Genomic DNA, 14,961 nt, shown 5'->3' on the forward strand with positions numbered 1-14,961 from the left:
CCTCCTCATTGAGAAGACCCAAATGCCTCAGTAATGATGACTTACTGCCTCAGTAGAAACCAGGTTAGGAGCTCTCTTTTAATAACATGCTGTTGCTTTTAGTAAAAGCTCTCCCCATTGTTATTTCCGTGGGGATTTAATTGATTCTGTTCGTAGAGATGTTCATAGCTCTTGCTGGATGAGAGAAAGGGGATCACAAGACACGATAAATTTAAAGTTATATTGAACCTGACCTGTGGTGGCACAATGGATAAAGTGTTGACCTGGAATGTTGAGTTCACCCATTAGAAACCCTGGGCTTTCCTGGTCGAGTCACATACCCACTTCTCCTCCATTGCCGTTCTCTCTCTGTCTCCTCTCTCTAAAATCAATAAATAAAATCTTAAAAAAAAAAAGTTAAATGTTGATAAGTATGCCCCTCAACAAATATCTAAGAGATACTTTAATCCATTTATTTTCAGAGAGCCTATCCATATGGTATTGTATACAAAATTTGGGCTGTCGTTGTTTTATCATGTGCTTTGTTGCAAGAAATTTAAAAATGTAGTATATGAAATCATTTGGAGGTGATTGACTACCATACTCCTAATGTTTGAAGTTTCTATTCGTTATATTTGCTGGATAAAGGAGCAGAGAGTAGGAGGAGAGCTCAATTTAAATAATTATAAGAGCTTTTTTTATTAACTTATTTAGTAATAATAATAGAGTTCCAGTTTCTTTAAGGCTATTCTTATCATGATAATAGTGGAACAACTAATGAAAAATGAAATGCTGTATTAATGTATTTTCAAATCTTAATTTAGTTTAATGAGGCAGATTTTGTTGAGTTTGTATATTTTGCAATAATTTTCAGTTACTCTGATTTTCCTTTTTACATTTAATTTATTGGGGTGACATTGGCTAATAAAATTATTAGGTTGGTTTTTTTTTGTATTTTTCTGAAATGAGAAGTGGGAGGCAGAGAAACAGGCTCCCGCATACACCTAACTGGGATCTCCCCCCCACACCGCTGCAAGTGCACTGGGGGGGCAATGCTCTGCCCATCTGGAGCGTTGCTCCATTGCAACTGGAGCTGTTTTAGCAACCAAGGCGGAGGCCATGAAGCCTTCCTCAGTGCCCAGGCCAACTTTGTTCCAATGGAGCCTTGGCTGTGGGAGGGGAAGAGAGACAGAGAGGAAGGAGAGGGGGAGGGGTGGAGTAGCAGATGGCCACTTCTCCTGTGTGCCCTGGCTGGGAATTGAACCCAGGATTTCAGCGCGCCCGGCCGACGCTGTACCACTGAGCCATCCGGCCAGGGCTATGAGTTTTCTTTCTGTTTTTGTTTTTGTTTTGTTTTGATTTTTGTATTTTTCTAAAGTGATAAGTGGGGAGGCAGACAGACTCCTGCATGTGGCTGACCAGGATCCACCCGGCATGCTCACCAGGGGGTGATGCTCTGCCCATCTGGGCTGTTGCTCTGATGTAACAGGAGCCATTCTAGCTCCTGAGGCGGAGGCCATGGAGCCATCCTCAGTGCCCGGGCCAACTTTGCTTTAATGGAGCCTTGGCTGTAGGAGGAGAAGAGAGAGAGAGAGAGAAAGGAGAGGGGGAAGGGTGGAGAAGCAGATAGGCACTTCTGTGTGCTCTGACCGTGAATCAAACCCAAGAATTCCACACGCTGGGCTGATGCTCTACTGCTGAGCCAACTGGCCAGGGCCTGGTTTTTCTTGATACTAAAAATCATCTGTGTATTTGTCTGTGGATTTTTACATTTTTATTGTTATATTCATGCTGCAAACACTTTTGGGAGGTTTTTCCCTGGAAAAAGTTTTTTTGATATAACATTTAATTCAAGTATTGAAATGAAAAATAAATGTTTTATGTTACCTCATGGGTAATTCTTTGACTAATTTGTATTTGTATGCAGGTGACTTCACTGCCTGGAGAGGGAGACGCTAACAAGAGTTTGACTAGGGGTAGGTATGCCTTTTAAGTTCTTTAAATTTTAGCAAGTAATTGTTGCTTTTTCAGAGAATTATACTGACAATTTCTTTACATCTAGGTTCACTGAATCCTGAAAATCCTGTTCAAGTAAGCTTGGACCAGTTAACTACAGCGATTTATGATCTTCTCAGACTCCATGGAAATTCTGGTAGGAGTCCTGCAGGCTGTGTCCAAAGTAACAAGAATATCAAGGAAGCATGGACTACAACAGAACAGCTCCAGTTTACTATATTTGCTGCACATGGAATTTCAAGTAACTGGGTATCAAAGTAAGTAACTGTTTAAAAGAAAACATGTAGGCTCTGGCCACTTGGCTCAGTGGAAGAGTGTCGGCCAGGTGTGTGGAAGTCCTGAATTCGGTTCTCGGCCAGAGCACACAGGAGAAGCGCCCATCTGCTTCTCCACCCTTCCCCCTCTCCTTTCTCTTGATTTCTCTTTCCTTCCTGCAGCCAAGGCTCCATTGGAGCTAAAGTTGGCCCAGGCGCTGAGAATGGCTCCATGGCCTCCGCCTCAGGTGCTAGAACGGCTCTGGTAGCAACGGAGCGACCCCCCCTAGTGGGCTTGCTGGGTGGATCCCAGTCAGGATGCATGCGGGAGTTTGTATCTCTGCCTCCCCGCTTCTCACTTCAAAAAAATACAAAAAATAAATAAAATACATAAATAAGTAAATAAATAAAAGAAAAGATGTGTAGCTTTACTTAGAAGTTACTCCAATCTTATAAAATGTTAGCATTTACTGTTATCTTAGTATTTAAATGGATGATAAAAGAATCACCAGATACCTTTGTGGTTTTCATAAAAATGAGAGATGTTTGAAGCTGTTCCTTTAAAAAATTTCACTCCCACTACATGCAAAAAGGACAAGTAAATATGCTTAAACTTACAAGGGCTAATGCTGATTAATAAATGCCATTCTTTTTGCCTTTCTTTTTGAATGAGAGTGGTTTGAAATATATTGGGACTAGACTTTAACCTATTTTTCTCCCTCTTTAGTAGTTTACTGATTGCTAGGCTTTGAAGTCAGCAAGAGCCAATTTCTTCTATACTTGTTCATATGGGTATTTTCCTTTTTGATTTTTTTTTGTCAGTGCCATAAAGTTTGCCAACTTCTATTTATTTGCAAATGACTAGTCTGAACAGAAAAGTCAGAATTGAGTATTTTAAATGAAATAGTTTCATAATAGCTTACTGCTGTAAATAAGGTAAAGCCTAGTAAAGAGATACCAAACATAAATTCTGCTTAAATGGAGCTCTATATAAAATATACAAATGAAATATAAAAAAATAACATAACAAGTTGATTGTGGCATATTAATTCATTGAAGAAATATATACTGAGCACCATCTCTGAGCATTGTACTTCGTACCACAAGGGATTCAGCAGTAAACAAGGCAGTGAAACTGCCCACCTGAAGCTTGCATTTAAACAGGTACTACCACTGTCTGAAGAAGGTATTTCATTCTTTTAAAGAGTTACAAGGGATACCTTCCATATCTTCTATGGACACACAAATAAATTTAGGGACAGTAATTAAGAGAACAAATATTTAGTAGAAGACAATACCGAAAACTACAGAGATAAGATAGAAATAAAGTTAATAAAATGCTAAAGTAAAGAAAGACGAATGAGGTCGAAAAAACAAATCATTAACTACAAATGTTTTGTGAACCAATGAGATTAGATTTAAAAAATATTTAGAATTATTATAATGTATTGTATATATGAACAAAGTGGTTAATGTATATGCCTAGTAGAATAAATACAGTTTCATTGAACCTAAAACGTCTATCCTAGGAGATTGATTGTCTGGTTGTTTCTAACTAGCTCTGTATTTGTAGAAATTAGGAGCTAAGTTATTGCTGTCTAGTGAGAGAATATAACTATCTAGTGAGAGAATATAATATTATGTGTTCTCATGGATAGAAGCCTTCTAAGAAGGACTGACTCAGTGTGAGTCAAACCAGTGCACTATTGATACACTTAATTGACTCTGTTTCAATGGCTTAGCAAGGGAAAAGGGCACCTAGGGATAATAATGTTTGTACTCTTTTTTCCTAGATTTTACCTAGCAGTGAATAATTACTTGGTGTCATTCAACAAAAATCTAAAGCTAGTAACTAAGTGAGCACAAATTTAGATAAATTCTTCAGCTAGTATCATTTGCCCCCTTACACTGGGAGCTAGGGATAAATGTTCTCCTCTCTGTTCCCTTTGCTCTGCCTCTTCTCTATTTTACAGAATTTACCATAGTTCAGTTTTAGATGTTTTTCTGTTCAAATGAATGGTGACCAAATTATTTCAGATAATAGTCACTTTTAGGGAAGGATGGCTAATTATATGTATTTGTATTAGTTAACTAAATTGCATTATCAAATAAAAATTAAACTCTTTTCCTTTTTCAGTTATGAAAAATACTACTTGGTATGTTCCCTGTCTCACAATGGAAAGGATCTTTTTAAACCTATTCATTCAAAGAAGGTTGGCACTTATAAGAATTTCTTCTATCTTATTAAATGGGATGAACTGTAAGTAAAGTCTCTGGCTTCTTATTTTTTCATTATGCCCTTGTTTAACTTTTTTCCATGTATGCATCCTAGTTTTTATTTTTATTACAATTTCCATTAAAATCCATTAAATTTTTTACTGACATTGTAAGATCTCTTCTAGATAGGATTCACTAGGACAGATTCTGACTTAAAAATCTGAAATATTCTTGATTCTACTTGTTAAATTGCAGAAATATGCCATTCTTCTACACTTTGTCAAGTTAAAAATATAAATTTATGTATAAGTATAGAAAAGTGGTATTTTATAACATTGCTTAGTTTAGTATTTATTCTATAACACTGTATATATGGAGCCTAGTTTTTGCTTAACAGATTAAAATAAAATATCTTAAGTCTATGTCCAAAATGGTATTTTTCACTGTTAATGTTTTTTATTTCTTTTTAATTTTTTTATTAAATATTTAATTTATTGTGTTAACATGGATTCAAGTGTCCTATTCAATATAACACCCTCAACTGTGGTTTTTTGTTTTTAGAGAGAGGAACAGATAGGGACAGACATACAGGAAGGGAGAGAGATGAGAAGTATCAGTTATTCGCTTTGGCACCTTAGTTGTTCATTGATTGCTTTTTCATATATGCCTTGACCAGGAGGCTACAGGTGAGCCAGTGATCCCTTGCTTAAGCCAGTGACCCCACGCTCAAGGTGGTAACCTCAGGGTTTCAAACCTAGATCCTTTGCATCACAGGCTAAAGCTCTGTCTGCTGTGTCACCACCTGGTCAGGCTGTTAATGTATTTTAAATACTGTTTTTTTATTTTAATTTTTTACTTTTTCAAGTGAGAGAAGGGGAGATAGACAGACTCCCTCATGCACCCCATCCAGATCCACCTGGCAACCCCCATCTGGGGCTGATGCTTTGCCCATCTGGGGCCATGCTTGTAACTAAGCTATTCCTAGCACCTGAGGCGGAGGCTCAATGGAGCCATAGCTACAGGAGGGTAAGAGAGAGAGAAAGAGAGTGTAGGAGGAGAAGGCAGGGTGGAGAAGCAGATAGTCGCTTCTCCTGTGTTCCCTGATGGGGAATTGAACCCAGGACATACACACACCAGGCCGACACTCTACCACTGAGCCAACTGGTCAGGGCCAAATACTGTTTTTAAACTAAAAGAATGCTTTCATTATTCATGTGTACAGGCCATTGCAGAACTTTTTACCTTTTTTTTTTCTTTTACAGAGAGAGAGAGTCAGAGAGAGGGATAGACAGGGACAGACAGACAGGAACGGAGAGAGATGAGAAGCATCAAGCATCAGTTTTTCGTTGCGTGTTGCAACACCTTAGCTGTTCATTGATTGCTTTCTCATATGTGCCTTCACCGTGGGCATTCAGCAGACCGAGTAACCCCTTGCTCGAGCCAGTGACCTTGGGTCCAAGCTGGTGAGCTTTGCTCAAACCAGATGAGCCCGCGCTCAAGCTGGTGACGTCAGGGTCTCGAACCTGGGTCCTCCACATCCCAGTTCACCGCTGTATCCACTGCACCACCGTCTGGTCAGGCAGAACTTTTTACTTTTTATTTTGTGACCGGGATCCACCCGGCATGCCCACCAGGGGGCGATGCTCTGCCCGTCTGGGTTGTTCTATTGCGACCAGAGCCATTCTAGCACCTGAGGCAGAGGCCATGGAGCCATCCTCAGCACCGGGCCAATTTATTCCAATGGAGCCTTGGCTACGAGAGGGGAAGAGAGAGAGAGAGAAGGGTAGAGAAGCAGATGGGCGTTTCTCCTGTGTGACATGGCCAGGAATCGAACCTGGGAATTCCACACACTGGGCCGACGCTCTACCACTGAGCCAACCGGCCAGGGCCTTCCCATTTTTTATTTTTTAAATTACAAAAACATGTCTGTGAAACTAATCATATAATACAAAATATATATAGGGTAAAACGTGTCACTTTCTATTCAACATTTAACCATTTTATGGCTCCTCAGAGTGACCACTACCTACCTTTTATGTCCTTTCAGGCTTAAAAATTGGCAAACATGTATGTATGTATGTTTGTGTATATATGTGCACATATACATCCCTAATCAGAAATACTCATAAACATTTATCTAGTTTTTCCTAAAGGAAATAAAATGACTACTATTATTTTGCCTAGAAATAAGCATTGCAAGTCTTTGATAAAGGTACTAACCAATTTGTGTGTGTGGGAGGGGGTTTCTAGAGACAGAGAGTCAAAGATAGGGACAGAGAGGCAGGAAGGGAGAGAGATGAGAAGCATCAGTTCTTTGTTGTGGCACCTTAGTTGTTCATTGATTGCGTTCTCATATGTGCCTTGACTTGGGCGCTGCAGCAGAGCCGAGTGACCTCTTGCTCAGCCAGCGACCTTGGGCTTCAAGCCAGCAATCCTTGGGGCTCAAGCCAGCGACCTTGGGGTTTCAAACCTGTGTCCTCCACATCCCAGTCTGATGCCCTATCCAGTGCACCACTGCCTGGTCAGGGGCTAATAAATTTTTGAGAAAGAAATTGTATATATTTGAAATTTTAATAAAATTTAAGATTTTTACAGTACATGTTAGCCAAGCTTGCTACTTAAGTAAAGGTTACTCAGGATTAAAGATTACTTGATAAATCAAATAAAATAACTAAAATTGTCACTTTCATTAAAGGGTTAATCTTCATATTTGATCTAATTTGTTTTTTCTATTAATACATTTTTTTTCCCCATAGAATTATTTTTCCCATCCAGATATCACAATTGCCATTAGAATCACTTCTTCACCTTACTCTTTTTGGAATTTTAAATCAGAGCATTGGAAGTTCCCCTGATTCTAATAAGCAGAGAAAGGGGCCAGAAGCTTTGGGCAAAGTTTCTTTACCTCTTTATGATTTCAAACGGTAAGTGTTCTCAGTTGTGATGGGAGTTAACAGTGGACACATCTACAACGTCAAAATTGGCTAGAGAACAGGGTGGGGAATAACAATATGAGATACTGAGCTGCCTCAGTTTTTTCAGTGTGATGAAAGGAGGTCATTTCAGAGACACAGATAGAGTAAACCAAAGTTATTTTGCTATAGTTTCAACATATCTCTATGGGTATTCAAAGGCTTGTTTGCCACTCATTGTTTCAGGAGAAAAGCAGCAATCGATTCACTAACTGTCATTTTATTGTATAAAAGCACTAGATTATTGACATAACACTTGTGGTTTTGTAGGTGCCCTTGATACTACTAAAATAACTCCATTTTTCCTCTTCTCATTCCTGCTCCATACATCTCAAGTTTCACGGAGTCTGCACTGAACATTAGTCCCTTCTCTTTACCTGGCTACCTAACTGAGCTATCTATCCTGACTGCTGTGGGCCCCTGGTCTTTAATCTCCAAAGGTTCTCTGTACAAAAACTTAATGTCCTTCAGGATAAAGGAATTCCTTTCAAGCTTTGTGTCTACTAATAATAACCAGTGGGATACTGTAATCTAACTGACCTTTCAGCTGACTATTTAAATTATGTTTTTAGTAACAATATGTTCCATGAGACCATCAAGAGTCTTCCTAACTGAGCCTGACCTGTGGTGGCGCAGTGGATAAAGCGTCGACCTGGAACACTGAGGTCGCTGGTTTGAAACCCTGGGCCTGCCTGGTCAAGGCACATATGGGAGTTGATGCTTCCTACTCCTCCCCTTCTCTCTCTCTCTCTCTCTCTTCTTTCTAAAATTAATTTTAAAAATCTGAAAAGAAAATCTGAAATAAAAAGTCTTCCTAAATGAGAAAAAAAATTGAATTAAGCTTGGGACTTGTTTCATACAATACATGGTAACATTTTGGAGAGCAATAACACATATTGGCATATTAAATTATCTCTAAAGTTTTGCAGTCAAGAAGTCTAATATGTTTAATAACATCACTCACATAAACCCATAACATTTACTGTGTACTAGGTGGTAGTAGTCTAAGTGCTGTATACATATCCTTATATTCCTCACAACAGCCCTGTGAAGGTAGGTGTTGTTATTATCTCTTACCTGTTACAGAGAGCTTAAGTGACTAGCCCTCTGGCACTTAGCTAATTAAACAGTTTTTTAAAACTCAAGAGAATAAGGTGGTGCTAGACAACTAAAAAGTTTGCGTCTAACACTCTGCTGTTAAAACAGCAAGCAGATGGCATTCAGTTTGACACTTTGCCAATTAGTGCAATCTAGGTAATGTTATACTTAACATTCAACATATACTCAGAAATTAAGAGGGAAGATGATTTTACATTAATGCACATAGGGAAACACAGTGTTAATTATTTAGTTCAGTTAATGTACTGTAGTAATCAGAAATCCTGGTCTTGAAATTCTTTTTAAAATATATAATTTATGTGAAGGTCCAACTTGCATAGAACCTGATGAAGTCACTGATGTAGAAGCCAAATGACTTTAACAGGCATTTCAGTCAACCTCAATAATGAGTTCTTAACTCATTTTTAAATAAACAGAATCAAGCATTTAACTTGCCTTTCCTTTACAGTTGTTATCTCAGGGTTACCAAGTAATTGATAGTAAAAAGTTTTTTATAGAAAATTTTCAACTAATAGATACAGAAAGAATGATAGAATATCCCAATTTTGTAATTCTTACTGAAATAATTTAGGTCAGGATTAGATTTAGGCCAGGGCTTCTCGGTCTAGCACATTGATATTTTGGGCCAGATCATTGTTTGCTGTGGGAGATTCGGCACTGTGGGATGTTTGCCAATGTGCTTGGCTTCTGTCCTCTAGATCAGTGGTCCCCAACCTTTTTTGGGCACGGACCGGTTTAATGTCAGAAAATATTTTCACAGACCGGCCTTTAGGGTGGGACGGATAAATGTATCACGTGACCGAGACAAGCATCAAGAGTGAGTCTTAGACGGATGTAACAGTGGAAATCTGGTCATCTTTTAAAAATAAAACATCTTTCTGACTTAAATATAAATAAAACAGAAATAATGTAAGTTCTTTATTCTTTCTCTGTGGACCAGTACCAAATGGCCCAGGGGTTGGGGACCACTGCTCTAGATGCCAGTTGCTAACCAAAAATATCTCTAGACATTTTCAAATGTCTGTTCAGGGCAAAATCACTCTTGGTTGAGAACCATTTGACTTCAGTGGTGATTTTTAATGCCTGCTTGAAACCATTAAGTGATTAGCTTTTCTGGAACTTTATAATGGATGGTTTAGACCAGTGGTTTTCAACCTTTTTATACTTGGGGACTGATGACCTACCTGGCTGGAAATGCAAACATGCAATAAATAAACTATTTCCATGCATAACAGTGCAGCATGGTACAAGCTGGTGCTAGATTTCCACATGTATGATGCATTGAACACTATGTAAGGTTATCCAAATGCTTTTTTGTTTATTGCAAATGATTTTTAAATGCTCTGCACAGTGCAAAAGATTATCAGAATAAGCCTGTAAGTTCCGAAGATGTCTAATATAACCTCAATAGTATTTTCATAGATAATACAGGCTGATAAGTGGCAGTCACCTTGAGCATAAGCGAATTCAACCAAGATCATTGTGGGTCTATAATCTTTATATAATATCAGGGTGGTTAACTCTTTCACAGACTGTCACAAAATTTCTGGTGACCGGCATCAGTCTGCAGACCAGCAGTTGAAAAACCCTGGTTTAGACTGACAGAACCTAAATATACTGATTATGTTAACACCACAGAAAGAGAGATAAACCAAACAATGTGTGCCTTTTTATTTAATGCAGTAGAAAGTAATATACAGTTCTGCCTGTGGGGTATTAAGTATTCTTGCCAGATAATTAAACCCAAATCAGAGCAAGCCTCTAGTTCTAACTACTACTTTATTACAGAAAATATAGGAGACAAAGGGACATGCTAAATGACCAGAGTAATTAGTAAAATTCAGGATATAGAAAATTCTAGCAGAAGACCTGGTTTCTTCAACAAATGGCAGGGGCAAAAAAGATAAAAAGAATTTATAGATTAGAGCAAGAATTGGCAGTTTTTCTCTAAAGGTGACCAGGTATAAGTAGTTTAGGCTTTGCATGTCATATGGTCTCTTGTCACAAAATAAAAAGCAGTGATAGACAGTATGAACGTGTGGCTTTGTTATAATAAAATGTTTATTTACAGAACCAGGTAACAGGCTAGAGTTTTGTTGACTGTTGAACTAAAGGTACTTAAAAAGATGTATCAACCAAATGCAAGCATTTGACCTTGCATGGATTCTAAATTGATCAAACCAACTATAAAAAAAAATGGAGGCATTGGGAAATTTGAAAACTGACTAGATAGCTGATGATTTTAAGTAATTACTGTTAATTATTGTAGGAGTGGTAGTGGTATTGTATTTATTTTAAAATAAAACTACCATTTTGAGATATAAAAGTATCTACAGATGAAATAATGTGATAGGCATTTACCTTAAAATAATCTGTTTGGGGGTGAGAGTGGTTCTAAAATAGAATATAATGTGTCAAAGATTTAAAGGCTATTAACCTATAAGACAGAACATTAGGACTATTGTCTAGCTTTGGAAAGAATGTTTGCTATAATAAAAAGAACAAAGTTGAATGATGTTTATGCTTTCCTCCTTTTACATATACCTCCTGTTTTCAGAACTTTCTTCTGTGTAAAGCTATGTCAGTATCTTTATTGATAAATATTTTTAATTTAAGTAGGCCATAAACTGGTAGTCTAGGACAAATGTCAGCATACTACAGCCCACTACCTGCTCTTGTAAATACATTTTTGTTATAATACAGCACACATATTTATTTATGTATTGTCATGGTTACTTTTGCACTATAATAGCAGAGTTGAGTCTCTGCAACAAAGATAGTATGGCCCAGAATATTTACTGTCTGGTTCTTTAGAGAAAAAATTTGCTGATACCTGGTCCTGGTCACAGATGCAACTTCTCAAATGATTACTATTGTGTCACAAAGTAGGTATTGGTTTTTGGCATGTGTTTTGTTTTGTAAAAGTCAGGGAGCAGTTCTGTAATCTAAACGCCTTTGTAGATGTTCTTCAAAGATTTCACTTTTCTGTTTATGGAAGTTGTTTTGATACCAGTATGTTCTGTTTTTCTTCAACCCCATTCCTCCTTAGATATGTTCCTTCACTCTGTCTTCCTTTGTTCCCATCCCTACACTTTAATTCATTTATCTAAAAATCAGTACCCTGTGAAGAGTGACTCCTCCTGATGTGTTTTTAAAAATGACATTTTTTAAATATAGAGGACACTTTATAATTGTTTGAATAATAACATTTCAAATTCGTTACCATGTGTTATGAGTTTTGAATTAATTTTAAAAAATGAAAACCACAGTATTCTTCTGTTTACATTATGAAGGTTTTTAACATGTGGAACTAAGCTTCTGTATCTTTGGACTTCATCACATACAACTCCTATTCCTGGAACAATCCCCAAAAAAGGATATGTGATGGAAAGAATAGTGTTACAGGTAATGGTACTTCTTGACATGTAGAGAAAGTGTATGTGCCTTTAGAAAAAGTGATGTGCCTAACCTGTGGTGGTGCAGTGGATAGAGCATCGACCTGGAATGCTGAGGTTACTGTTTCGAAACCCTGGGCTTGCCTGGTCAAGGCACATGTGGGAGTTGATGCTTCCTGCTCTTCCCCCCTTCTCCCCCCCTTCTCTCTCTCTCCTCTCTAAAATGAATCAATAAAGTCTTATAAAAAGAAGTGTATGTGTACCATGATTCAGGTTGTTACTAAGGCACCCTAATCAATCTTGTTTCAATTTTAGGGCCTATTTTCAATTTAAATGTCAATAAATCATCTCCTTTTGTTTTTTTTTAAGTGAGGGAGAGACAGGAAGATAGGAGGGTGAGAGATGAGAAGCATCAACTCAGTTGCAGCCCTTTAGTTGTTCATTGATTGCTCTCATATGTGCCTTGATGATGGTGGGCTTTCCAGCTGAGCCAGTGACCCCTTGCTCAAGTCAGCAACCATGAGATCATATATATAACCCATGCTAAAGCCGGTGACCCCATTCAAGCTGATGAGCCTTTATTCAAGTTGAATGAGCCCACACTCAAGCCAGTGACCTTAGGGTTTCGAACCTGGGACCTCAGTGTCCCAGATCAATGCTGTATTAATTGCACTACCACCAGTCAGGCTCCATTTTCTGTTTCTGAGAAGTATTAAAATATGCCCTTGAACCCGTCCAAGCAATATATATGTTGTTGAGAATTACCAACAAAGGTAATCACTTTCAGCAAAAGGACTGATTTAATATATACAATCTAAAATTCACCCTGCTAGCTAAGAAAAATTAATTTTCAAAGACAAGTTAATGTGGTAAATATGTGGCCTATTCAGCTGTAATTTGATTAATTCTGTTACATTTTTAAGGTTGATTTTCCCTCTCCCACATTTGATATTATTTATACCACTCCTCAAGTTGACAGAAGTGTTACACAGCAACACAACTTAGAAACATTGGAAAGTGATATAAAAAGGAAACTTCTTGATATTCTTCACAAAGACTCATCACTTGGGTATGCTCCTTTCATTTTGTTTTGCCTAGTTATCTCTTACAATATAAAGCTCAAGTTAATGGATTATTAAATGCCCTGATTTAATTCATGATTTAGCAGTGTTCTTGGTGTGCAAAGTTTTCCCTTTCTGTTCTTAATTATATAAAATAATATATGACTATATACAATAAAACTTCAGAAATTTGTACAGATCAAAAAGGTAAACAACAGATTGGAAATTGTATTTACAGTAAATAGCAGTAGATTAATTTCCTTAATGTATAAAGAACCTTTTTATATCAGTAGAAAAACCAATAACTCAGTAGTAAAATAGACAAAGAATATTAATAGATATGTTTTTTAGAAAATAAATATTATCTCTTTTAAACATCTGAAAAGATATCAACCTCTTAGTAATCAAGGAAATGTATATTAATACAAGATACCATTTTATACACAACAGAAATTAAAATCTTATAGAAAGTATTGATGAAGATGCAGAAAAATGGGATTACACTATAGGCAGAATTTTAAAAAGCTTTTGGAGAGCAATTTGGCAAAATTTATAAGGCTCACAATGTGCATAGTCTGTGACCTAGCAATTTGACTTCCAGGTAGTTATATATATTAGAGGAAAGAAACCCTTTTGTATTTTCTTATGGAGATAAGAATACTCATTGCCGCAGGATTATGATGTTAAATGAAGAAAGCAAGGAGTAGAATAGTGTATGTAGTGTGTTACTATTAAAGGAAAAAGATCTGCATACACCTATATATACTGTATGCTTCTGTATGAATGAACTCTGGAAGAACATACAGGTGTAGGCAGTTTTCAGTGTTCAGGTAATTAGAAGAAGGGAGACCTCACTGCACTTTTTTCAATATTGGAATTTTTTTCAGTATTCCACATGAGATGAATACATTTAAGTGCATGTATTATGTCTACAAAAGTATTATAGATGGATGGGTAGTAAAATAGTAAAATCGTTCATTCACTTAAATATTTGTCATTAAGATTAAATTGGAATCTCCGAAACAAGTCCTTTTCATTTTGAATATTTCTCAATTGAGCTTTATAATCATCTTCTAAAATTTTGTAATAGCATTAGTGTATTACATGACGTTTGATTTACTTGGGTAAAAATCCTTGCTCTTAGGGTGGATTTTGCTTATTCAATACTGATTTCTAGTATCTGGCATGATTAGAGCTCATAAATTTTTATTGCTCTGAATTATCCTTCATTTTCATAACTAAGACTTTTTTATCAAAGCAAAATGATTTCTTTTTATTCTCCAAATTAGGGTAAATTAGTGGTGTTTGCTATACATTGTGTTTTTCTATTCCAAATTAGTATTAATGATTCTACCAAGAAGTGACTGTCCTAAAATGAATAAATTTCTTCTTTGTACAATATTTTTGATCATTCAGACTATAACTGTTATTATGATATCATTGAGAAATAATTTAGTTCTGTTATATATACAGACTTTCTAAAGAAGACAAAGTGTTTTTGTGGGACAAACGTTATTATTGCCTCAATCACCCAGATTGTCTTCCTAAAATACTTGCAAGTGCACCAAACTGGAAATGGACTAATCTTGCCAAAACTTACTCGCTGCTTCAGCAGTGGCCTCCATTACACCCACTGACTGCATTGGAACTTCTTGATTCAAAGTAAGTCAACTATGACTGAATTTATTTGTTCTGTTTTATTGTTGTTCATTTTTTTGTTTTGTTTTTTGTTGTTTTTTACAGAGACAGAGAGAGAGTCAGAGAGAGGGATAGATAGGGACAGACAGACAGGAACGGAGAGACGTGAGAAGCATCAATCATCAGTTTCTGTTGCGACACCTTAGTTATTCATTGATTGCTTTCTCATATGTGCCTTGACCGTGGGCCTTCAGCAGACCGAGTAACCCCATGCTCGAGTGAGCGACCTTGGGTCCAAGCTGATGAGCTT

The 14,961-nt window shown here is 37.0% G+C and overlaps 1 protein-coding gene across 1 annotated transcript in view; it reads left to right on the forward strand.

Annotated features, from left to right (window-relative positions):
• The window catches only part of LOC136392699 (phosphatidylinositol 4-phosphate 3-kinase C2 domain-containing subunit alpha-like), an 85,047-nt gene extending 70,368 nt beyond the window's left edge, over positions 1 to 14,679 (forward strand). The window contains 7 exon segments of the mRNA XM_066365152.1: positions 1,907 to 1,955; positions 2,042 to 2,252; positions 4,387 to 4,509; positions 7,223 to 7,390; positions 11,851 to 11,962; positions 12,876 to 13,021; positions 14,487 to 14,679. Coding sequence (XP_066221249.1) covers positions 1,907 to 1,955; positions 2,042 to 2,252; positions 4,387 to 4,509; positions 7,223 to 7,390; positions 11,851 to 11,962; positions 12,876 to 13,021; positions 14,487 to 14,679 — 1,002 coding nt within the window.
• Positions 14,680 to 14,961: the final 282 nt, after the last annotated feature.

This window comes from Saccopteryx leptura, chromosome 1, assembly GCF_036850995.1.
Source record: "Saccopteryx leptura isolate mSacLep1 chromosome 1, mSacLep1_pri_phased_curated, whole genome shotgun sequence".
Taxonomy (NCBI): domain Eukaryota; kingdom Metazoa; phylum Chordata; class Mammalia; order Chiroptera; family Emballonuridae; genus Saccopteryx; species Saccopteryx leptura.